Below are 25,775 nucleotides of genomic sequence, written 5' to 3'. Positions count from 1 at the left end.
CACTGGCTTAGACCCTAATACAACATATACCCACTTTCTACTTCACACCAGAGTAAAAGAGCCATCTCTGTGGCTAATAGGACATCTAGATGTGTCTCTTTACATAGAACCTGTCAACTCCTCCTCTGCAGCACTCCTATTAACTTCATAATAACACATGGTTTACAATATTGCTCTCTATAAAAGGAAGAGAAGAGAAGAGAAGAGAAGAGAAGAGAAGAGAAGAGAAGAGAAGAGAAGAGAAGAGAAGAGAAGAGAAGAGAAGAGAAGAGAAGAGAAGAGAAGAGAAGAGAAGAGAAGAGAAGAGAAGAGAAGAGAAGAGAAGAGAAGAGAAGAGAAGAGAAGAGAAGAGAAGAGAAGAGAAGAGAAGAGAAGAGAAGAGAAGAGACGAGACGAGACGAGACGAGACGAGACGAGACGAGAATTAACCAGGTTGGACCCCAGATCATCGAGTCCAACCTATCATCCAACACCATCTAATCAACTAAACCATGGCACCAAGTGCCTCATCCAGTCTCTTCTTAAACACCTCCAGTGATGGTGACTGCTCCACCTCCCAGGGCAGCACATTCCAATGGGCAATCACTCTCTCTGTGTAGAATTTCTTCCTAACCTCCAGCCTAAACTTCCCCTGGAGCAGCTTGAGACTGTGTCCTCTTGTTCTGGTGCTGGTTGCCTGGGAGAAGAGACCAACCTCTGCCTGTCCACAACCTCCCTTCAGGTAGCTGCAGACAGCAATAAGGTCTCCCCTGAGCCTCCTCTTCTCCAGGCTAAGCAACCCCAGCTCCCTCAGCCTCTCCTCATAGGGTTTGTGTTCCAAACCCCTCCCCAGCTTTGTTGCCCTTCTCTGGACATATTCCAGCAATCACCTAATTCTTTGTTTCATTTTTCAATAAAAGCATTAAAATTTCACTTTGCTCTGAAAACAAAGTCTTTGTGGTCAGCTTAATTTCATTAGCCTCAGGTTTTCTCAACCTGTTTATTAGCCCATCCTCAGACTATGGCAGTCCTATGGCAGTCCAGGGCCATAAGCATGATCAGAGGGCTGGAGCACCTCTCCTATGAGGACAGACTGAAAGAGCTGGGGTTGTTCAGTCTGGAGAAAAGAAGGCTCTGAGGAGACCTTATTGTGGCCTTCCAGTATCTGAAGGGGGCCTACAAGAAGGCTGGGGAGGGACTTCTCAGGATATCAGGTAGTGATAGGACTAGGGGGAGTGGAATGAAGCTGGAGGTGGGGAGATTCAGGCTGGAGGTCAGGAGGAAGTTATTGCCCATGAGAGTGGTGAAGCCCTGGAATGGGTTGTCCAGGGAGGTGGTTGAGGCCCCATGCCTGGAGGTGTTTAAGACAAGGCTGGATGAGGCTCTGGCCAGCCTGATCTAGTGTGAGGTGTCCCTGCCCATGGCAGGGGGTTTAGAACTAGATGATCCTTGTGGTCCCTTCCAACCCTGACTGATTCCATGATTCTATTCATGAGTACAGTGCAAGGTCTTGCATCAACAAATATTAAAACCTAAATTCTACTCCAGGGTTATTCTGCAAAAACAAGTGGGTCTTCCACCTTTAGTCCTTTCAGTTTGCAGCTTAACATGCAACAGAAATGAGCTTGGGAAAGTTAAGACCTGGTATTATGAGTGACACAATATGACATGTGTTAGAAATTAGCAGAGGACTCAAGTAAAAGTAATTGATTCAACAAGCCTCAAAATTAAATCACCTCTAATCCATAAACAGCTTTGTAGATTACATAATAAAAGTTTTCCTGAGGGTAAAGGGTAAAACCGTATTGATGCCATGTACTGTGGAAAGGAACAATACTCCTAATGTCATGGCAGAGAAGGACTTAGTTTGACATTATTCACAAACTGAGGTAAGCAAGTTCTTCTAAATGAGTGGCAATAAAACCCTGACAACACAGCAGTCTGTTCTTCTACCCCTCTGATTACAAAGGCAACAATCCTACTGTGAGGCACGCTTAACTGACTACAGAGAAGAGCTAATAATTAATAAAGACAACCTCTCCTGAAGATTTCAAACAGCTTTTTGAGACATGAAACTGTCACAACTGTCCAAAATCTGTCTCTTCCAGAATTAAAATGGTGTAAGTCAATACAGATCTATCACTAGTTAAGCATCTGCTGCCTATCACTCCAAACACTTATTTCATTACTTCCTCGTATTCCCATTGAAGCATGTATCTGAGTGCTGCCACTTGTCCCTGCTTGGGAACAGAGATCAACTTTTCCTTCTGTTTTAGTATGGTACTTAGCAAAGTGCAGCTTCTTTTTGATGCATTCTTGCAAAACTAACAATAAATGATGTTATGCCCAGGGTAACTCCAAAAGGACACTACACAGTGCTAAAGGCATGAAATACTCACATGGAGATGCAGAGTCTCTGGCCCAGGCATTTAGTTCACTTGCTAAGTGCTCTGGGCAGGGGAATGCTCTACATTTTGAAACGAAGATTTATTGGGCAGGTTGAGTTCCAAAAGTAAATGGCAGCTGTTTCCAGCTGCTGTGAGCTTAACCACATCACAAGAAATTGGACAGGTAGGCAAAAAGCTGCCGTTATGACAGCTAAAGATATTATTCACTAAAACTCTACACTTTTACTTTACTGAGTCATGAAGACTCAGGGAAAAATACTGTCACTGTCCAGAGTGGTAATACAATGAAGTATACTCATTTGTGGGACAATTAACCACAGGAAGAGATTGCAGGCATGTCTGAACATTGGACCTGGGGCCTTGTTTCAACACAGATGCAACTGAATACAAGTAGACAGATAGATCTTCCAAAACTCTTGTGAACCTCCGATGGAGCTATCTCACCTGTGGTGTAAGACAATGTGACCATTTGAGGCTGTGCCTTTAAGGACAAACAGTGCTGGGACACTCTGGCTAAATGTTTTCGGTACTAGAACCAAAACATTCTGATATTCTAAATGAATTTCACTGGTGGATGGATAAAATGCAACTTTAAATTGTAGAGCAGTTGGAATTTTTTTTTTTCTCTCAGTTCAGCTTGGTTTGGGAGTTGGGGAGTTTGGGTTTCAGCCTGTTCTCCCAGCCTGCTTTCTCCACGAACTAGCTGGAGTTGGCCTTCAGATAAGCAAAAACTAATCCTGCATGGGCTTTTGAAGCTTACTAACAACTCTCTTCCTTAATAACTTGCCTTTCTTTCTCTCTAACCCCTTTTTGGGAATAAAAGGGAGGTGGGGGGGGAGAGAGGGGGTTACAGGGAGGGGATCCCTCCTTGGGGTGGGATTTTTGTTGTGTTATTTCTCTTTGCTGTATATTTCTGTGTATATATTGTAAATACCTGTATATATATTGTGTTATAAATAACCTGCTTTCTATATATGCTTGTAAATATATAGCTTTGCTCCTCCGACTGGGTTAGCTGTGGTTTCTTACTCTGTGGAGGAGAGAGAGCTAAGCCCTCTCTCAACCTACCACAGACAAGAGAGTGAGCATGTCTACAGTTTGAACTGTACCACATCCAGCAAGTTACATTCACACTGATGGCAAATCCCTCAAAAGCCAAGACAGTCTGGGGGGAAGGATCCTAAAAAGATTCTGAAATCCAAAACTGTCAGCTTGTTTCTAGGACGCATGGCAGATGTGAGAATGTCAGTGTTTGAGTGGGATCCATTCTTGAGGACTACTAATGTGCAATTCTAATGCAATGAAGCAGCTTGTTCCTCATATGAGCAAAAGAAAAGCAAAAGAAACAAGCAGTGGGCTTGCTTTGAGGGAAGGTCTGAACTTGAGATGCCATCATGTTGTTATTATTCTAAGCAGAGAATTCAAAAATCAGCATTTAAATTCTTGCAAAGTGACTTGGGGAAAGCAGTCACATCCAATCTGTTCTGCGTGGCACAGCCTTTGCAAAGTAACTGCACAAAACCATTTTCACTTCAGTAATTTCACCAAATCTGTTCATTTCATGATGAAATTAAATGCAATTAAATGCAAATTTCCTTTGCATTTAACTGCTAACCTTGCAAACCCAACCTGAAATGTGCAGGGCAAACAGCTTCATCTGGCATCAAGTTATACTAGTTTGTACACCCAAGAGGTCATGGGTTTTTAGCACACTCCAAGTCAGATCATCTGCACTGTCCAATGCTGTACTGCACTAGATAGTCAAAAGATGCCAGCTGGGGTTTAAACAACCACATAAATGACAGATAGCTGGCCCCCAGCAGCTCCCACTGCATGTAAAGGTCTAAGCAGGAAACAAGGTCTTTTGAACATCTGTAATCAGTAAGGTATCCTGCACTGTATCCTCACCTACCTAGACCTCAGCATGTGCAGTGACCTGGTTTTGCTTGCATCTCTGTGCAGCAGGAATAAATGTACAACATCAGTGTCATTACCTTCATGTGCTTGCAAAGGGAATCATGGTCCCTCACTGTTAGTTCTGGCTCCAGTTACACTAGCAATGAACTAGGAGTAGAATCTGGCCCTTAGGTTTGTGTCTGAAATGGCATCATAAAGGGATTTTTCTGTACCTCTCACAGATATGCCAGTTTGCAATCATAATTGGAGAAAAAGAAAGAAGGCAAAGGTGCCAATTTTACTTACATTTTAGAGTGAAGCCAAGCTTCAGGAGGAGCTGTATTTATTTATCATACAGTCATGAATAAATGCAGCTGAAATGCATTTATCCCCCTTTTTTCCTGACAGCACTCACAGAATACCTGCCTTTACTTGTTTCTGATTCATCACCACATGGCTGTAATTTCATATGTGTATCAGTCACACACAAAATCTAGAAGTATTAGTAAGCATTTTTCAGCTCCTCTGAAGTCCTAAAGACTCTCTAAAATGGGAATATATAATAGAACTACATTTGCAGCAGAACTGCAATTCACATTAATGAAATGACCACTGAATCACCAAGATTCCTGCTCCCAGATTGTTCAGTAAACTTGGTTTCCTGTATTTTCCTCCCTGTTTTGTCTGTAGCTCTCCTGATTCTTCAAGTATTTCCTAAATTGGGATCTAAAAATCCTATCTGTCAATTCTTCTGTGTAAAAGACCATTTCCAATGCCAATATAAATGCAAAAAGTCAGGAAACATGGACAGACTTGCCTGCAAGACACATTCTTTCCACAATAAACATCAATCCAACGTTTCTACAATTACCAAGGTTAAACCGCATCCATTTGAAAAGATAGAGGGGAGCAATGTAATGTGTTTTAAAGTCCTCTGTGAAACTGCCCCTCAAATTGTTTAGCTCCAGAAATCAGATGCATCAAATGCATTTAAGAGCAAACCATCATTGACAAAAAAATAATATATATACAAATGCCCCAACCACATAAGAGATTCAGTATAACCAAAATATTAATGTGCAAGTAATTTTAACATTGAACTTAATGATTTCATTTGCTAGATTAAATAATAGTGAATAGTATCCTGCTAAATGTCAGTAAATAAATAAATAAATCTACTAAAGATTAGCATTTTCTATGGTCAAATTCATTTGACAGTTGTTGGGACACTCTGTGCAACGAGGAATCTCCTTGTCTTAAGCTTTAAGTTCCCCAACGCAGCAATTCCACTAAGAACTGCAAGCCAATCAGCTGTGTGGCAGCACACAGGAGAAAGAGTTTGGGAAAACTGTCTCACATACAGCCATAAGCACATGTTCAATCCACAGGTTATTAGTCTATAGGATCTGTTTTGTTTCTTGATAATTTTTTTCCCAAGAATTTGGACCACTGCTAGGGCTAGATTCACGCAATCATAAACTGAAGAAGCTTTGCTGACCACAGCGGAGCCACACTGAGATGACTGCCCATAGCCAGTCAAAGCCCGACGAGAAGAGCACAGTGGAAAAACTTCTGACTAACAGACAGAATCTGTTAAACAGATGAGAGCTGGAGAGCTTGAGGGGCTTGGAACACAAGCCCTATGAGGACAGACTGAGGGAGCTGGGGTTGCTGAGCCTGGAGAAGAGGAGGCTCAGGGGAGACCTTATTGCTCTCTACAACTACCTGTAAGGAGGTTGTGGACAGGCAGAGATTGGTCTCTTTTCCCAGGCAACCAGCACCAGAACAAGAGGACACAGTCTCAGGCTGCACCAGGGGAGGTTTAGGCTGGAGGTTAGGAAGAAATTCTACACAGAGAGTGTGATTGCCCATTGGAATGGGCTGCCTGGGGAGGTGGTGGAGTCACCATCATTGGAGGTGTTCAGAAGGAGACTTGATAGGGTACTTGGTTTCATGGTTTAGTTGATTAGGTGGGTTGGACAATAGGTTGGACATGATGATCTTGAAGGTCTCTTCCAACCTGGTCTGGTCTATTCTATTCTATTCTAACTCTACACTAGAGCAACAGCAAAACTTTAAAGGACTTAAAAAAGAACAGAAGTAGGTACTCAGCAGGTTCTCCCCAAGGATAGATGTGGATTTGAAAAGCTTGGATTTTAGAGTCAAATGTTTCCTCTTCAAAATCAGCTTTCGTACCTATCATCCCTGTAGTTTCACCTGAAAATATTGATTTTAGTTTAATACATCGTACATAGCTATATACCTGCATTCTCTGGACTCAGATATGAATGGTAGAGAAGTACATATTCTGTTTTTATTTGCCCATTCAATACCCTTCTCACAGCATTCTTCCATCGTAAGATCTGCAGAAATAAGAAAGAAAAACACAATAATGTATTTAATACAACTTTAATAAACTGTGTTGCATCTGGCAGCTAAAACAAAAACACAAAAAAAACCCAAACCAAAAACAAAGCCAAAAGAGAATTAGTTTGTTTTCCTCTCCCTAGTCTACACACAGGACAATGTACCCATCCAAAAGGCAGCATCCATTAGCACCCTGCAATAAGCCCAAGTGCTAGAGGTATTCCTTCCTTGGTGAAGCAAAACTGCAGTTTCCCTTAACTTTCCAGATAAAGACAGAACCTCCTTAATTATTAAAAGCAGCAGTAGCAATGAGCAGCCTTTTTAAATCCTTAAGAATAGAGGAAGGGGGAGGAAATCCAATAATAGTCTGGTAAGAAATACAGATGAATCTCACTATGAGTTAATTTGCAGAATTGTTTGTTTGCTGGGTTTTTTTCCCCCTGAGGTTGTTATCCAGTTAATCTGTTTACTCACAAGTATGTCTGTTCATGTGTAAGTATTGCACAGAGAGACAGAAAGGTATGTGGTGTTTTAATGACGTATTAAAGGAAAAATACAGATGCCAACTTTATACCAACGCTAACACTGAGGGAAAAAGCATACTGAAGTCAATTTTCTGTGCAGAGCAACAGTCTCTTAATTGAAGAAAACTAAATACTGTTAATGAACTGACAAGCATCACAGGTTTGCTTCACATTCCAAGTGCAAAAGTTCACGGCACAGCAGGTGTATCAGAACTTGGAATAAAACATGAGTCACATTTTCCTATTAATGATCTCGTAGCCTGGACACTGAACAGCTCCTTGTGCAACAAATACACAATCTGTGCAAAACCCCATCTGGTTGTCAAGAGGGAGAGCTTTCTGATGTTTGCTCTTTCTTTCATAAGGTTTTTGACTGATGGTCCTGACAGGCTGCACCCATGAGTGTTGAGGGAGCTGGCTGATGTCATTATCTGGCTAGTCATGATTATCTTGAAGAGGTCATGGTGAATGAGAGAAGCTCGTGAATAATGAAAGAGAACAAGTCTTCCTGGCTTCGAGAAGGCCAAGAGAGAGGACCTGGGAAACTACATGCTAGGAAGGTGATGGAGAAAATCCTCCTGGAAACAATGTCCAAACACATCAAGGGCAGGAAGGTGGTCAGAAGTCATCTCAGATTTATGAAGGGAATATTATGCTAAACTAACCTTACAGCCTTCTACAATGAGGTGGTTAGCTTGGTGGATGAGGAGAAAATAGTAGATGTTGTTTTCTCTCCCATCAGTAAGGCTTTTAACACTGTCTCCCATAACACTGTCATAGACAAGCAGACAATCTGGCTGGGTAAGCAGATAGCAAAGGGGTCACTGGGAAAGAGTACAACTTTAACAAGGTCATGCATGATACAAACCTAGGAAGAGTGGCTGATCCACCAGATGGTTGTGCTGCTATCCAAAGGGATTTCAACAGGCTGGAGAAGGAGGCTGACAGGAACCTAACCAAGGGAATGCAAAGTCCTGCATGTTGGGAGGAATAAACCCTATTTATCACTACTCACTAAGGGTTTACTGGCTGGAAAGCAGTTCTGCAAAGAAGGACCTGGGTGTCCTGGTGGACACCAAGTTATTCAGGAGCTGGCACACACCTTTGCAGCAAAGATGGCCAACACCATCTCAGGCTGCATTAGACAGGGCACTGGCAGCAGGATGAGGGAAGCAATCCTGCCCCTCTGTTCAGCACTGATGAACCCGCATTTGGTGTGCTGTGTCCAGTCCTGGGGTCCCCAGTTCAAGAAAGATACAGACTTACTGCAGATTCCAGTGCAGGGCACCAAGAGGATTTATGCACTAGATTGACTTTCATATGAGGACAGAGAGAGAGCTGGGACTGCTTAGCCCGGAGATGTTTATGAATATTTGATAGGAAAGGATGAAGGAGAAGGAGGCAGACTCCTCTCAGTAGTGTCCACTGACACGGCAAAAGGCAATTGGCACAGACTATACCATATGAAGTTCCATCAGAACACAGGAATAACTTTACTGAGTGTTCAAACATTGGATCATCTTCAAGAGGTCCCTTCGAACCTAAACAATTCTGTGACAGATTACTTAATGAAAATTAAAGAGACCCTTTCATCTGCAGGTTGCTGTGCTGCACAGAGGAAGGTGGTTCTTACAACTTCTTTTTAATGGAGAATTTGAAGTACAGAGGATGAAGTTACTTGCCCAAATCACATAGCGAGCTGATGGCAAAACAGGGAGCGCATGCCAGGTCATTTCCAGACTATCTCCACTGGCTCATAAAATGCCTCACATAATTGTCTCATCCTTTGTTTTGTTCAAAGCACTGCTAAAGGGTAAAAAAAATCACTAAGCAGCATTATATTCAAGACTATCCATCTTCACAAATGACTTCCTGAAGAATCTGGTAAAGACAAGCATCTATCTCCTCTGGCTCTCCCTATGTTGGCTACAAAGCTAGTATTCTCCAGGTGCTCCTGATATGTGGGGGTTACATCCTCCTCCCATTTGTCCCTGTATCCACCTCCTAACCTGTTTCAGTTGTTGAAGTAAGTGGAAATATTGTTTAACCTGTTCATGGTCAAATTTACTTTGATGGAAGTCAGAGTTTACATGAGTACCTCAATCAGCATATCTTTAGGTAAGGGAAAGCAAAAAGCAGTTGAAAGCAAGTAGAAGAGACAAGCCCCTCCAGTAACTGAGTTATTTGCAGGGAACAACCTATATTCCCAATTGGTGATTATAATCTAACTATCCAAAGCAAAAAGGAAAGAGATAAATAAGATTTTAGGATGTGTCAGTCATCCTAAGGTAGGTATTCTTAAAGTAGTTATTACTTCCACAGTGCAAAGCTCTGGAGTACTGAGCATAATTCTGGCTATTCCTTCTTAGGAAAAATGACATCAATATGGAAAATGTATAAAGAAAGGCTAAGATGATTACCAGGGGGATCAAAGCCCTATGACATGAGGAGAAACTGGAAGAAATAGAATAGAATAGAATAGAATAGAATAGAATAGAATAGAATAGAATAGAATAGAATAGAATAGAATAGAATAGAATAGAATAGAATCAGTCAGCGTTGGAAGTGACCACAAGGATCATCTAGTTCCAAACCTCATGCCATGGACAGGGACACCCCACACTAGAATAGAATAGAATAGAATAGAATAGAATAGAATAGAATAGAATAGAATAGAATAGAATAGAATAGACCAGGTTGGAAGAGACCTTCAAGATCATCGTGTCCAACCTATCATCCAACACCACCTAATCAACTAAACCATGGCACCAAGCACCCCATCAAGTCTCATCCTGAACACCCCCAGCCACAGCGACCCCACCACCTCCTCAGGCAGCCCATTCCAATGGGCAATCACTCTCTCTGTGTAAAACTTCCTCCTAAACTCCAGCCTAAACCTCCTCTGGTGCAGCCTGAGACTGTGTCCTCTTGTTCTGGTACTGGTTGCCTGGGAGAAGAGACCAACCTCTACCTGACTACAACCCCCCTTCAGGTAGTTGTAGACAGCAGTAAGGTCACCCCTGAGTCTCCTCTTCTCCAGGATAAGCAACCCCAGCTCTCTCAGCCTCTCCTCACAGGGCTGTGCTCCAAGCCCCTCACCAACTTTGTTGCCCTTCTCTGAACACGCTCCAGCAAGTCAACCTCCTTCCTAAACTGAGGAGCCCAGAACTGGACACAGGACTCGAGGTGTGGCCTAACCAGTGCAGTGTACAGGGGCAGAATGACCTCCCTGCTCCCGCTGGCCACACTGTTCCTGATGCAGGCCAGGATGCCATTGGCCATCCTGGCTGCCTGGGCACACTGCAGGCTCATGTTCAGTCTACCATCAACCAGCACCCCCAGGTCCCTCTCAGCCTGACTGCTCTCCAGCCACTCTGACCCCAGCCTGTGGCTCTGCATGGGGTTGTTGTGGCCAATGTGCAGAACCCGGCATTTGGATGTGTTCAATCTCCTGCCCTTGGCCTCTGCCCATCTGTCCAGCCTGTCGAGGTCCCTCTGCAGAGCCTCTCTACCCTCCAGCAGATCAAATCCTGCCCCCAGCTTGGTGTCATCAGCAAATTTACTGATGATGGACTCGATGCCCTCATCCAGATCATCAATAAAGATGTTAAAGAGCATGGGGTCCAGTACTGATCCCTGGGGCACACCACTGGTGCCTGGCTGCCAGCTGGATGTGGCACCATTCACCACCACTCTCTGGGCTCGGCCCTCCAGCCAGTTCCTAACCCATCGCAGTGTGCTCCCATCCAAGCCATGGGCTGACAGCTTGGCCAGGAGTTTGCTGTGGGGGACAGTGTCAAAGGCCTTGCTGAGGTCCAGGTAGACTACATCCACAGCCTGCCCCACATCCACCAGGCAGTCACCTGATCATAGAAGGAGATCAGGTTGGTCAGGCAGGACCTGCCCTTCCTAAATCCATGCTGGCTGGGCCTGATCCCTTGGCCATCCTGTAAGTGCTGTGTGACTGCTCTCAAGATGACCTGTTCTGTGATCTTGCCTGGCACTGAGGTCAGGCTGACAGGCCTATAATTCCCTAGATCAGGCTGGCCAGAGCCTCATCCAGCCTGGGCTTAAACACCTCCAGGGATGGGGCCTCAACCACCTCCCTGGACAACCCATTCCAGGGCTTCACCACTCTCATGCTGAAGAACTTCCTCCTCACCTCCAGCCTGAATTTCTTCACCTACAGCTTCATTCCATTCCCCCTAGTCCTAGCACTACCTGATATCCTGAGAAGTCCCTCCCCAGCCTTCTTGTAGGCCCCCTTCAGATACTAGAAGGCCACAATTAGGTCACCTCAGATCCTTCTTTTCTCCAGACTGAACAGCCCTAACTCTTTCAGTCTGTCCTCATAGGAGAGGTGCTCCAGGCCTATGATCATCCTCATGACTGGTTGGAAGAGACCTTCAAGATCATCGCATCCAACCCATCATCCAACACCACCTAATCAACTAAACCATGCAACCAAGCACCCTATCAAGTCTCCTCCTAAACACCTCCAGTGATGGTGACTCCACCACCTCCCTGGGCAGCACACTACAATACACCATTCTAAGCCTAGGTAAGTAAAGCTTGTGAGAGGATGTGATTCCTGTCAACAAATGTGACAGCAGTTAAAAGTAGTAACAATTATGGGATCAAGTAAACCAAGCATTTTTTAGTAAGAATTACACTGATTAGCAGAAGTGCATGAAATGTTCATTTGCAACACAGCTCTGTACTCTATGACCCAGGTCACAGACTGACTTACATACCCAAAAAATAATGGTCAAACTTCTGTCATTATGAAGTCAAGGCAATATTTCTCTTGCATTCCTCTCTGTGTCCAGAATTCACACCAGTGTCTGAAAGCTAACTGTAGTTTGCAGTGCTACAGAGAAAATCAGTCTTGTAAATAAAGTATCTGCCTGTGGTGAAAGACATGAATCTGTGTTTGATCTCTTCTTTGGGAATACAGATTCATCCGTGTTTGATCTCTTCTTTGGGAATACGGACCCTGGCTGGTGCTCCGCCTGCCAGTGTATTGCTAACAAACATTACATGCATCAAATTCCACACAATGTGTTACAAATAACAGTATTTGCAGCGCTGTGGTCTGCAATCAATCTTATCTGTGTTGAGAACTGATACATATTTAGCAGAGCTGGCCACAGGTTTTTGCAGGCTTTTGTACAAATGAGCCTTTAGCCAAGTTCCTCCCCAGAAGGACAATCCCTGGCTCCCGACACCAGTCCTTCTCTCCCAGCTCTGGCAACATACATCTACTCCAACCAAACAACTCAGAAATTCAAAGCAGGCCAAGCTAAGCAAGCTTGTCTGTAGGAGTGCATCCAGACAAAGAAGGATTTCAGATAGTTTGTGGAGAGAGAACTGTGGGCCAGGCTGTTTTAGTGACATCACAATTCATATCCTCCAAAGATCCTGTCAAAAAACTCTTGAGAATAGAGTGAAGTGAAAAACAAGAGTAAAAAGGGGGAAGGGGAGGGAGGGAAAAGAAGGAACAAAAAGCCTCCACCCTCAAGGCCATTCCTCTAAAATGTAACAATAAAACACTGAAAAATATTTTCTCTAGCCTGGCTTTGTAGATTGCTTTAAAGAAAATAGTTCATCAGGGACAAATCTCTACTCTTTCAATCTCAGAACATGTCTCTCACACTTGGGGTGTCAACTCCTGACTGTAGTGGAATTGATTCTGACTATTTTGGCATTAGGAGTTGTCAATGAATATTCAGAAACAGGATAGATTTATTGTCTCATAACTGTGTTTTTCCAGTGTTGTGGATTCAGCTGTACATGCACAGATGCATGTGGCTCCCAGTTTGGGCACGCAGGTCATACTGAAGCCATTTGTGCCAACAGCATGGGGAGGGCCCATGGCCTCTCTTCAGCATCTTGTAACCCTAAGTCTGTAATGCAAGGTGTCTGAAAGGAAGGGGTAGTGGGAAGCAGTTGGCAGAAACTACTCCAATTACAACATCGTGAAGAACCTCACTGCTGTGTGGAAAGTTATGGTTCTTTACTCTCCAAATGTTTTCACGTGTCTTTTGCCACAGTTAATGGGCTCGTGGCACCCCTCAGAACCGCAGTGTCCAAGATAACTGAATGGTAATTAGAGCACTACTCTTCTGAATCTGATGCCCCTTTAACTGATTTGCCAGGTGCATGGTACTTCATGCAAATCAGTCAGAGAAATCTCAGCTATCTGAGAGACAAAGCATTTCTGGGAACAGCTGATGATATTGTCTGTGTTCTGCTGAAATGTGCCCTTCTATTTGGAGGGAGAAGCCCCACAGGAAAGTTGTAACATTCGGGAATACACTGTCTGCTCCATTTTGTAAATTTGTGAAGCAATTGTTCAGCTTTTTGGTATCATGAGACAGCAAACATGAAGACAAACCAGAGCTCTGCTTAGATGGTAGCATGCTTAATTCCTTTCCACTCAGATATAATAATTTTGAATGCTAACTGAGCAAATCCAAATCTGTTTTGGATAACATCAGAGAATAGAATAGAATAGAATAGAATAGAATAGAATAGAATAGAATAGAATAGAATAGAATAGAATAGAATAGAATAGGAGTAGAGTAGAGTAGAATAGAGTAGAGTAGAATAGAGTAGAGTAGAATAGAGTAGAGTAGAATGGAGTAGAGTAGAATGGAGTAGAGTAGAATGGAGTAGAGTAGAATGGAGTAGAGTAGAATGGAGTAGAGTAGAATGGAGTAGAGTAGAATGGAGTAGAGTAGAATAGAGTAGAGTAGAATAGAATAGACCAGACCTGGTTGGAAGAGACCTTTGCGATCATCGTGCCCAACCTATCATCCAACACCACCTAATCAACTAACCCATGCAACCAAGCACCCCATCCAGTCTCCTTCTAAACACCTCCAGGCGACTCCACCACCTCCCTGGGCAGCCCATTCCAATGGCCAATCACTCTTTCTATGAAGAATTTCTTCCTAACATCCAGCCTAAACCTCCCCTGGTGCAGCTTGAGACTGTGTCTTCTTGTTCTGGTGCTGGTTGCCTGAGAGGAGAGAGCAGCCCCGACCTGGCCACAACCTTCCTTCAGGTAATAGTAGAGAGCAAGAAGGTCTCCCCTGAGCCTCCTCTTCTCCGGGCTAAGCAACCCCAGCTCCCTCAGCCTCTCCTCATAGGGCTTGTGCTCCAAACCCCTCCCCAGCTTTGTTGCCCTTCTCTAGACACATTCAAGAGCCTCAATGTCCTTCTGAAATTGAGGGGCCCAGAACTGGACACAGGACTCAAGGTGTGGCCTAACCAGTGCAGTGTACCGGGGCAGAATGACCTCCCTGCTAGGATTTGGAAGGGACCTTGAAAGGTCATCTAGTCCAAGCGCCCTGCCAGAGCAGGGTCAGCAAATCAAACAGCTTTATCACTACCTTGTCCCTGTGAAAAAAAGGTATGTGCAGCAGGGCATCCAAAAGAACTTGAGTCATGTCAGTATGGTAACAGTGAGGATGCCTGTCCTGATGGAACTGGGCTCATGCAAATTGTGGTAACAGTGAGGATGCCCGTCCTGATGGTAAGGTGGTATACACAGTAGCCTCAGAGAGATTTCAGCAGAATACACACACAGTTAGAAACCAGCTCTCTAAATTTAGAAAAGATCTTCTTCACAAGAGTTATTGGAGACAAAGTGATTAAAGGTCACAAACTCAAAAGATTTTGTACACATCATGCATTCACAAGCTAGCTACAAACTGCTTACACAGACAAAATGTGTATGAGCAGATGGCTGCTTTAAAAAAATAAGGTAGCTTGCTAATCTTAACCAGCCTGACGTGCTGTGTGGGAGTTCAAAGGAAGAAATGTGGTTGAAATCTGCATAACCTTCGAGTTCTATGATGTAATAATTGCTTATTCAGCTGCTATACTGAATCTTTTCTGCAAAAGAAAGATAAGCGTAAGACTGTTACCCAAAAGCATGATTCCTGGAATGAGAAACCCTGAATTGTTTCTGGGAACTGTGCAAAACATAAGCAGAAGTAAAAAGGATTGGGTAATTTTCATGGCAGCAGCATTCTTACTAGATCAGAAAGAGGCTGAATTTTTTTAAGTAACCATCTACAAGAGCAGCTATTCTGTACAGCTGCTGCTGGAAAAGCCTATGGACAATGCAGTACTATACAGCTGTTCGTTACTCAGTGCTGATCTATGAGACAGTGATAAAGCTGATGATAATATCAAACCGAAGCTACACCTGAGCCTTGGTGGGCATATACAACTAGTGCTAGTAAAGCTGCCCATTTCTTCAGTGCAGTAAATGGTGTGGCTGTTCAATTCATAGACTTCCCAGCCCACCTAACCAGCTATAGTTTGCTATGGATTTGGAAGCAAGTCCAGGTTGAGGGGTCAAAGTCATGCCACCTTATTAAGGTATTTTCAACCTTTTTAAGTACTTTAGTTATCTTTGGAAAATGTGGTGCAGGTCTTGCCCTTCATTCCATTTACTCTGAGAGTCTCAGTGTTGTAGAATGTGAGAAAAAGGAACATGGTAATCACTTCTCAGCATATAAAGATACTGGCAGGACTCTGTGAAAAAAACCCTCAGCACTATTCCAACACATTTCAGTAACAGTATGTCATCTAGAATTATTGGAACTCATGATTACAACAGACATGTGTTGGTTTAAGTTTCCAGAAAGGAGAATATTTTCAACTTTCACTACGTACCTTTCTGATGAAACTTTCCTTATTCTGTCCAGAAAACTCTCTTACTAGTAATGCTCACCCATCCAACTATCGTCTGAAAAAAAACACCCCGAGGCTGCATACAGAATTGAATCCTCAAAATGCTAGACTGGTCACCCATATTATTCAGCGTCAAATTCTTTGTCTTCCAACCTCCCTTTAGATTTGAAGTCTCCTGACAGAAAAACAGACCAACTGCATATCCTTTTGGCCAAAGCTCCATTGTGCTATAGGTTCAGGGCAGTCAAAGTGTGCTTAGCCTGATCTGCTGCACCAAACTAATTGTTCTTGAAACAATGACGCCTGGCCGGACACGTCAGCTGCCTCTGTAGCAGGAACAGAAGTCAAATGCTGGCAGACGGGATTCGTAGCCATGATTTTTTGGCTGTCCTTACAAGAAACTGTGGAAATGCTGTTTCTGACAATGCACATACACTCTGGCTGGCCATTTGAGGCATCAAACAGAACCAGAGGTGTGTTTGGACAAGAGGGAAGCCAGCTGACTTCAAAGGTCCAACTGGTTATTGACTAACATCCTAAGTACAGCCTTGTTGCACCTTGATCTATGTGTAAACTTAGGGATTAGGCACACAGAGTAAAGTAAAAGGTGAAGGAGGAAAGACAAAGACATGCCACAAAAAAATCTAGCCTCATGATTCCCCAAAACAAAAGCTTTGAACTGGGAGTAATGGAGCGCTGCAGGAAAGCATTGCCATTCTCCACCTGAGACAATCCAAGTATTTACTGGATCTCTTCAGACTGGAATGATGATGCCCCTCCTCCACTTTATATGCAGAGAAAGAAGTGAATAGGAGCTTTTATTTTTCTTCAGAGATGTACTCATCTAGCTCAAGACCATACATAAAATATGACTACACACTGGTGGGGTAAGATGAATAGACAACGCTGAGCGGCAGCATTAAGTCGCCTTTGGACTGTAAACTATTCCTAATCCTCACACTAGGTTGCCTCTTACAGGTGCCCTTAGAGAATATACCAGCTTGAACTTTGTAACACATGCAACATGGAGACAGGGTGCCCTCTCTTCCAATATCTACAACAACACAAGCCATCTCCAAGGTACCTCTTGCAGTCTGCAAGGCTGTGTTCATCACCAGCTGCCCTTTCCAGTACTGCTCCAGACTGCTGTTGGGCCTCAAAGGTGGTCTGTGACAACGGGGCTTCATTTTTCCAAGTTTGGAGGTCACATTGGATTGTTATGGACAGACAGACAACCACTAGCAGTTCACGTGCTGCTAAGACTTTCTAAACAGAAAAAGTTTGAACCCTTACCTTCAGATGAATTCTCAGCTGATTGTGATTATCTCAGGATGGCAGAAATCAGTGAAGAAACCAACTTAGCTCACTAAGTAAAGTATCAGCACCCTAAAGGAAATGCCTGGTATTTTAGTGCTGTTTTGTGGTTGGTCTTAAAACAGCCAAGACTTTACTGGAAATTTTCTTAGGTCTGGAGAACACTCATTTAAGGAGAATGTGGATCTGGTAGCATCAGCAGTGGCTATCACACAGTTAGGGGGGAGTTTCAGATATGGCCAAACCTCATTTTATGAGGTGTCTGTTTGCAGTTCATAAAAGACTCTATAAATCATTCATGGCAATGGCTGATGATGAAGCAGCTGCTGTGTTAGGTGAAAAGGGCAGGCATAAGGAAAGCAATGCTCTGTTGCAACACATTTCATTTTCTCTGGTGGGGAAAGAAGTGCTTTAGGGTGGATTTTTAAATTTTGTCTCAGATCTAATAAGAATCCTTTCAAGAAGGTGGGCAACTGGACACTAACAAATTAGAAAAGACTACTCCATCTATTCCAAGAAGACTATAAGGTATCTGACATACATATCAAAAAGGGATACAGGAGCCCTCAGGTGGTTGCTTTGTCCTACCCAGTACTCTCAGGCAGAATTGATAAAATTTGGTCAGTTTTAGGCAGATTTCTCTTTTGCTGTTCCAAACTATATCAAGCGGGACTGATTCCACAACCTCTTTAGGTAACAATGCACTTCTGTGCTTTGATGTCCCTCATGACAGAGATTAATACAACACCTCACTGCCCACTTCAACACAGGCTCTCCAAACATTTCAATAACCTTTTGTTTATGTGAAGACTGCTCCTTCATGTAAATGTCTTTCCTGTGAACAAAAGAAGTTAAACGTTTTCATCTTTTTCAGCAGGCTATTTTTTGGACTTCTCCTGGGAGAAGGCTGGAGTTTGAAAGACATTAAGACTAGAAGACTGAAGGTTGTTCTGAAGGCTTCCAAAACATGTGGTATTGAAAGAAACTTAATGCTGCAGTCCATGCAGTCAGCACCATGTAAACCACTTAGTATAACTAATGACTGTCCTAGACTTGAAACACTCGCAAGAACATGGGGGAAAAAAGAGTGTATTCACAGCTGTGATGGACAGTGGTGGCCTGAAGAGCCCAGCCTTACCAAGATGGCATGGGTGGACCTACAAAAGAGACTCCTAACTGGAAGAACAGCACCTGCTTTCTGACAAGTACATACCCTATTTCATCCTTCACTCTTCCCTGTTTGAGAAAATCATGCAAATAATGAAATTACTTCTGTTGATAGAAAGAAAAAGTGTCACTTCAGTCTAGCTTAAGAACAAAATTTTATCTTCTCTTGATTTCTCATTTTGACTTTCTTTACAAGTGTGATTAGAAGGTTTTATATGAGGTGTTACAATTAATCTACTGCTAGTCCCCTTTGTTTGAATAAAGTCTGTGATCTAAAATGTACTGCAGTAAATGGCAGTCCTCAGACCTTGAAGAGCTTTGGATGGAGTCCAAGTATATAAATATGTATTTAAATTAAAGCAATTGAAAGATGAAAGATGTGAGAATGGGACAAAGCAGCACATCTCAGATTATCAGACATGTATATGCTCAAACATTCCATATTACTTTTTTCTTTTCACAAAAAATGGTTACAAGAAAAACATTTTTTTCCACTGGGATTTCTCTATATTTATCTGATCACAAAATTAGCAAGAAGAACTATGCTTTTATGTACTGCTTAAGTGAAACACATGTGAATAGTCTGTACATGAATAGTCTGGAAACACTAAGTACGTGGGAAACTTACAGCACAGCAGAGCAAGGTTTAGTATGGAATGAACTACAGAATTTACAGAGCAGGAAGATAATATAGATCCTTTTTTTTTTTTTTAATCATGTGATTATATAGCAATGATTTAGAGAAGGCTTTCTACTGGAGAAGGCACTACTACAACTCTCTTACACTTGATTTTCCTCATTTGTGAAATTACATCTAGCGAGGGACAAACTGGAATCTAGCTCTTCCAGATCAGCACTGGTCAGGCCACACCTTGAGACCTGTGTCCAGCTCTGGGCCCCTCAATTTAAGAAGGACATTGAGACTCTTGAACGTGTCCAGAGAAGGGCAATGAGGCTGGGGAGAGGCCTCAAGCACAAGCCCTATGAGGAGAGGCTGAGGGAGCTGGGAATGTTTAGCCTGGAGAACAGGAGGTTGAGGGGAGACCTTATTGCTGTCTACAACTACCTGAAGGGAGGTTGTGGCCAGGAGGGGGTTGGTCTCTTCTCCCAGGCAATCAGCACCAGAACAAGAGGACACAGTCTCAAGCTGTGCCAGAGAAAGTTTAGGCTCAAGGTGAGGAGAAAGTTCTTCACAGAGAGAGTAGTTAGCCATTGGAATGGGCTGCCCAGGGAGGTGGTGGAGTCACCATCCCTGGAGGGGATTAGACGTGGCACTTGGGGCCATGGTTTAGTAGTCATGAGGTGTTGGGTGACAGCTTGGACTTGATGATCCCTGAGGATCCCTTCCAACCTTGTTGATTCTATGATTTCCTGCCAAAGTATCAATATCAGAAGCATTCAGTACTTGCAGTTTAGTTAGTCATAACAGCTCTGTGGCAATGCCAGCGACGAGCAGTGTGAGCAATCTGGCAGTGCAGGCCTAGAGCCTGACATGGTGGTAGGCCATGCTCAGCGTAAGTGCAGGAGTGCCTAGCAGTGTAGCAAAACAGTGCTGTGCCTGCAGCATGTAACTAAAGCAGGACACTGGTAGCTATAAACACAGAAGGTTATCTGGGAACAGCAGGACACGCACCTGCATCAACCACCTCGCCTGTCAGTAGTAGTTGGACCAATAATCTATAACAGTGTGATGTGTGGTCACTCGTGGGAACCAATGAAGCTATGCCAAGGAGGCTCTCCGAGTTTATATGAGTAGTAGAAGTTCCCTTGATACGCACTTCTTTGCCTTACTTTACCTTCTCTACTGTGCTATACTCACTATGCTCGCACTATCGTCCTACAACACTGGAACAATAAAGGAACAATACTCCATCATATAGGTCTCTGTATTGACTCCAGTCTCCGTCGCCGACAACAGCTCCACAGCTGGAAGATTGTAACATTTCAAATGGATGTACTGCTACTAGCATTTGTGCAGTATATCCCTTCCAGCTCTTAGTAAATCCTAGGCAACACACTAAAAAGCTGGACTAAACCAAACCAAATATTTCTATATCCATACACTTACTTTGGCATCGACACAAAAGTCCTTTTTAGGTATTGCTTTCTTTATTACTATGCTTACTGTCTCAATACAGATTTTGGCCACACTCAAAATGAATCCTTTAGCAAGGAACATCTTACATACAGCCTTTGTGTGCAGCATGGGTATTTTGTGGGGACTACCACCATCCCCCAAAATAATGTACTTCCTATACTTGTGTAGTAGGTATCCTAAACCTTATCAGAAATATCACTCAGCTCAGCTTTTGTATTGATTTTTTTAAATGACAATTTCCAATTAATTTGATTGAAACTGAAAAGAATTTGAGCAACTATTCCAGAGTTTCCTGCTTAAGATCCAACAAAACATATTTGAAATCCAAAGGGCAATTTCTCAGAAGTTTTAAGTCTAAAGGAGGTTGTACTAAGTTAGAAAGCAAAGACAAAAGTATCCATGAGCACTGGGGTAAAAAAAAAAAAGTGCTGCTCCTTCAATAAAAAAAGTGAAGGCAACATCATAGAATGACAGAATCAATGAGGTTGAAAGGGACCTCAAAGATCATCAAGTCCAACCTGTCTCCACAAACCTCATGACTACTAAACCATGGCACCAAGTGCCACGTCCAATCCCCTCTTGAACACCTCCAGGGATGGTGACTCCACCACCTCCCTGGGCAGCACATTTCAATGGCTAACAACTCTCTCTGTGAAGAGCTTTTTTCTCACCTCAAGCCTAAACTTCCCCTGGTGCAGCTTGAGACTGGGTCCCCTTGTTCTGGTGCTGGTTGCCTGGGAGAAGAGACCAACCTGGCTACTACCACCCCTCAGGTAGTTGTAGACAGCAATATGGTCTCCCCTCAGCCTCCTCTTCTCCTGTCTAAACAATCCCAGCTCCCTCAGCCTCTCCTCATAGGGCTTGTGCTTGAGGCCTCTCCCCAGCCTTGTTGCCCTTCTCTGGACACATTCAAGAGTCTCAATGTCCTTTTTAAACTGAGGGGCCCAGAACTGGACACAGGACTCAAGGTGTGGCCTAACCAGTGCTGAGTACAGGGCACAATGACTTCCCTGCTCCTGCTGGCCACATTATTTCTGATGCAGGCCAGGTTGCCATTGGCTTTCTTGGCCACCTGGGCACACTGCTGGCTCATGCTCAGCTGGCTGTCAATTAGTACCCCCAGATCCCTTTCTTCCTGGTTGCTCTCCAGCCACTCTGACCCCAGTCTGTAGCTCTGCATGGGGTTGTTGTGGCCAAAGTGCAGCACCCGGCACTTGGACTTGTTGGATGTCATCATGTTGGACTCCACCCATCTGTCCAGCCGGTCAAGGTCCCTCTGGTTGAGCCCTTCTACCCTCCAACTGATCAACAACTGCTCCCAACTTGGTGTCATCTGCAAATTTATGGATGACTGTCTCAATCCCCTCATCCAGATCATCAATAAAGATATTGAATAGGATGGGGCCCAGAAGTGATCCCTGATTGCTTTATCCAAAGATGTGCCAGGGTATTTAGGAAAACACTAGGGATCCTTCTTTAGAACTGCTGCATCCTGATGGTCAGCAATGACTTTCATCACAAATTCTACTGAACTATCTCAGTGTTTTGCTGGAGATGTTTCCAGCAGGACAAGAATCCTCATCAAGTCTGATAAACAGGCAGGTTTTTGTCACAGTTTTTCCTTACAGTATGCACTCTCCCCATTACTGTAAACTACCCAGTACATAATTTATGTAAACCCTTATTTTGACTATTCTTTCTCCACCTGATATTATTCTGAGCATTTCTGAACTAATATTTACTCACAAAATATTGTGCCAGTAATTCTCTACATTCTTCTAGGGATCTTCACTGATCTGTATTGACCCCTTCCCTCACAGAATCACAGGGGTTGTAAGGAACCTCCAGAAATCATCCAGCCAAACACCCCCAGCAGAGCAGGTGGCATAGGACAGTGTACAGGTGAGCTTTGAATGATGCCAGAGACAGACTCCACCATCTCTTTGGGCAGCCTGTTCCAGAGCTCCACCACCCTCTGTCCTGAATGGACAAAAAAGCCTCAAAATTGCTCTGAATCAGACAATGAGGCAGAAGTTAGTACATCTGGTTCTTTAGGCTTGCCTGAACATGTTTCAGAGCCAGAATGAGCCAGGTGGGCATGCTTTTGGCCATGTTTGGAAAGAAGGCTTTCTATAGGTTGCAATACCAGTGTTTTATCCCTAGGTCTGTGTTGCTACTGGCCATTATTGCCTCGGGAAATCTGCAAGTATCAACCCAAAGAGCCAGAGGGTTGTCTTGCAATTGTCCACACTCTGGAAGGAACCACAAGCTTCCCTTGGAAGCTGAACTGTGTTTCAGTTTACCCAGACAAGACAACAGAGACCCCTCACTGTTTCAGCGTTGTAAAGCCCAGAGGACAGACAGGTGTCTTGCCGGGCCGAGAGGCGAAACCCCAGAGGAGCTGAGTCCCTGGGACAGTTTCGTTTGACTGGAGCAAGGAGCGAGCGCTGCTACAAAAGAATTACAGCTGAGAAACCTCCTCTCTACAAAGCTTTCAGCTACAAATCCTTTGGGAACAAATCCTGCCTCAGTAACAAGCTGCAGACACCAACAGAAAGTGAAACAGTGCTCCTGCAGCTTCCAGGTGGCCGACGCCATCTTGGTTTGTCTAGATCTTAACGTGTGCCACGAGGTATCAGGATCAGTGAGGAATTACAATACCTGATTTTTATAAGCATCTCTTGAAGGTCTGTTGCCTTAGGGAATTCTGGAGTCCCCCCCCACCCCCTGCTGTGGGCAATCGCCGGCATCATTGCTGAGGTTCCTTTTCTTTACAGTTTAAAGTGCTGTTTGTTGTTTCTGGATTTTTGCACATATTGTTTAAATTGTTACGTGTTCCTGCTGGTGTGGCAGTTTGAGGCTATGCCTTTAAGAAAGGGGCACACTGGCTAAATGTTTGTAAAATATTTTGGTATTCTAAACGAATTTCATTGGCCAAGGATTGTGGGAGGTCAGATTGGACCCGGGGGAGCTGGGAACTTTCTCTCAGTCTTCCTTCCTTCGCTGTCCCTCTCGGCTGGATCTGCTTCTGGGCTTCTTGCCAAAAGATAAGAACTAACTCCCTGTGCATAGGCCTCCACTTGCTGTACTAACTCCCTTTTCGTCTCTTCTTCTACCTCTTTTGGGGGAGAAGGGAGGTAGGGGGGTGAAGGGGGCACAGGGGGAAGCCCCTCTGTGGGGGGTCTGGTTTCTGGTTGAGTTCATTTGCTGTATATTCCTGTATATATTGTAAAGGCCCTGTATTTGTTGTGTTGCATCTAATCTGTTTCCTTGTAAAATATAATCTCATTTCTCCGACTGGGTTTAGCCGTGGTCTCTTTCTCAGTGGGGGAGGGAAAGCAGAGCCTTTCCTTTCAAACCACCACAGCTGGTGAGGGATCTGTTCCACAACCCAACACCTCGAACCTGTAAATAGCTTTTAATTAGTGTTTTTTGCGGGATTTTTGTGATTAATAAAATTATTAAGACTTTCATTAATCGCTCCGCTTATTGAACATTAATATAGCCTTTTGTAGACCTCAACACCCTCAATGAAAAGAAGTTTCTCATGTGTAGATGGAACTCACTGTGTTCAAGTATGTGCCCATTAACTCTTGTCCTGTCACTGGGCATTACTGAAAAATCAAAGAATCATAGAATCAATAAGGTTGGAAAAGGCCTCAAAGATCATCAAGTCCAACCTGTCACCCAACACCTCATGACAACTAAACCATGGCAGCAAGTGCCATGTCCAATCCCCTCTTCAACACCTCCAATGATGGAGACTCCACCGCCTCCTTGGGCAGCACATTCCAATGGCTAACAACTCTCTCTGTGAAGAGCTTTCTCCTCACCTCAAGCCTAAATTTCCCCTGGCACAGCTTGAGACTGCGTCCTCTTGTTCTGGTGCCTGGGAGAAGAGACCAACCCCCTCCTGGCTACAACCACCCTTCAGGTAGTTGTAGACAGCAATAAGGTCTCCCCTGAGCCTCCTCTTCTCCAGGCTAAACAACCCCAGCTCCCTCAGCCTCTCCCCACAGGGCTGTGCTCAAGGCCTCTCCCCAGCCTCGTTGCCCTTCTCTGGACACGTTCAGGAGTCCCAGTGACTGGCCCCATCCTCTTGACATGTTCTCCTTTATGTTCTTTTTTTTCCATCTTGTGCCCTCTTCCTCAGTTTCCCCTTTTGCTCCTGAGACCTATCTCATGGACTTCTTTGCAGCTCATTTTTCTTTACTTCCTCACCCTGCAGTCTTCCACCTCCACTTCTACACCTTATCTTGGAACAATGCTATCCACTCTCCCACTGATGTCTTAACTATTACAAGCTCAACAGCTGGCCTACTTTCTTCTATTACATCTACACGTAAATACTTGTGCCTGACACTTCCCAAGTGCTTTACAAAAACTGCTACATCTTCTGGATAAAACAACCTGCTTCTTTTGTTCTTTCTTTACTCATTTCCCTTATTTCTGACAACCATCACTTTTTGCTGCCTTCTTCAAAAAGGCTTTTGTTCATTTGTTTCTTTCACACTAAATCAAAATTCTTGCCCATGCTTTTTGATCATTTTGGGGTTGCTTTTGGTTGGTTGGTTTGTTTCGGTTTTTGTTGCCATTTTGGTTTGTGGGTTTTATTGTTGTGGTGGTTTCTTTTATCACAGTATCACAGTATCACTAAGGTTGGTAGAGACCCCAAGGATCATCAAGTCCAACCTGTCCCAACAGACCTCACAACTAGACCATGGCACCAAGTGCCACGTCCAATCTCCCCTTGAACACCTCCAGGGACGGCGACTCCACCACCTCCCTGGGCAGCACATTCCAATGACGAACGACTCGCTCAGTGAAGAACTTTTTCCTCACCTCGAGTCTAAACCTCCCCTGGCACAGCTTGAGACTGTGTCCCCTTGTTCTGGTGCTGGTTGCCTGGGAGAAGAGACCAACCCCTTCCTGGCTACAACCACCTTTCAGGTAGTTGTAGAGGGCAATGAGGTCACCCCTGATCCTTCTCTTCTCCAGGCTAAACAACCCCATTTATATTTATTATTATTTGTATTTCATCTCTTTTTGCTGACCTTCTCATCCCTTTTATTCTCTAGAAGTATTCTACTACATTTAGTAAACCCCTATTGTCTTGTTTACTAAATTGATTTTGCCACCTACTTCCTTGCGTCTGTACATAACCACAACACCAAACTGAATCTTTTTCATGGTCCCAGGTAACTCTGTGTCTGTCAAGACCCAGAGGTCTCAGACCCATCTTTTATTGCAGAAAATGTTCACAAAAGTATGCTAGAACAGGCTGGTCGTAACACAACTACTTATCAGAAACAC

The 25,775-nt window shown here is 43.8% G+C and overlaps 1 protein-coding gene across 2 annotated transcripts in view; it reads right to left on the bottom strand.

Moving 5' to 3' along the window:
* The window catches only part of FBLN1 (fibulin 1), a 122,005-nt gene that overhangs the window by 90,624 nt on the left and 5,606 nt on the right, over positions 1-25,775 (bottom strand). For both annotated transcript variants that reach the window (XM_054173906.1, XM_054173907.1), the window contains exon 2: positions 6,547-6,646. In XM_054173906.1, the coding sequence (XP_054029881.1) occupies positions 6,547-6,646 (100 nt within the window). The remainder of the gene's footprint in view (positions 1-6,546; positions 6,647-25,775) is intronic.

This window comes from Dryobates pubescens, chromosome 27 (assembly GCF_014839835.1).
Source record: "Dryobates pubescens isolate bDryPub1 chromosome 27, bDryPub1.pri, whole genome shotgun sequence".
NCBI classification, from domain to species: domain Eukaryota; kingdom Metazoa; phylum Chordata; class Aves; order Piciformes; family Picidae; genus Dryobates; species Dryobates pubescens.
This window is presented reverse-complemented; position numbering and strand designations above follow the sequence as displayed.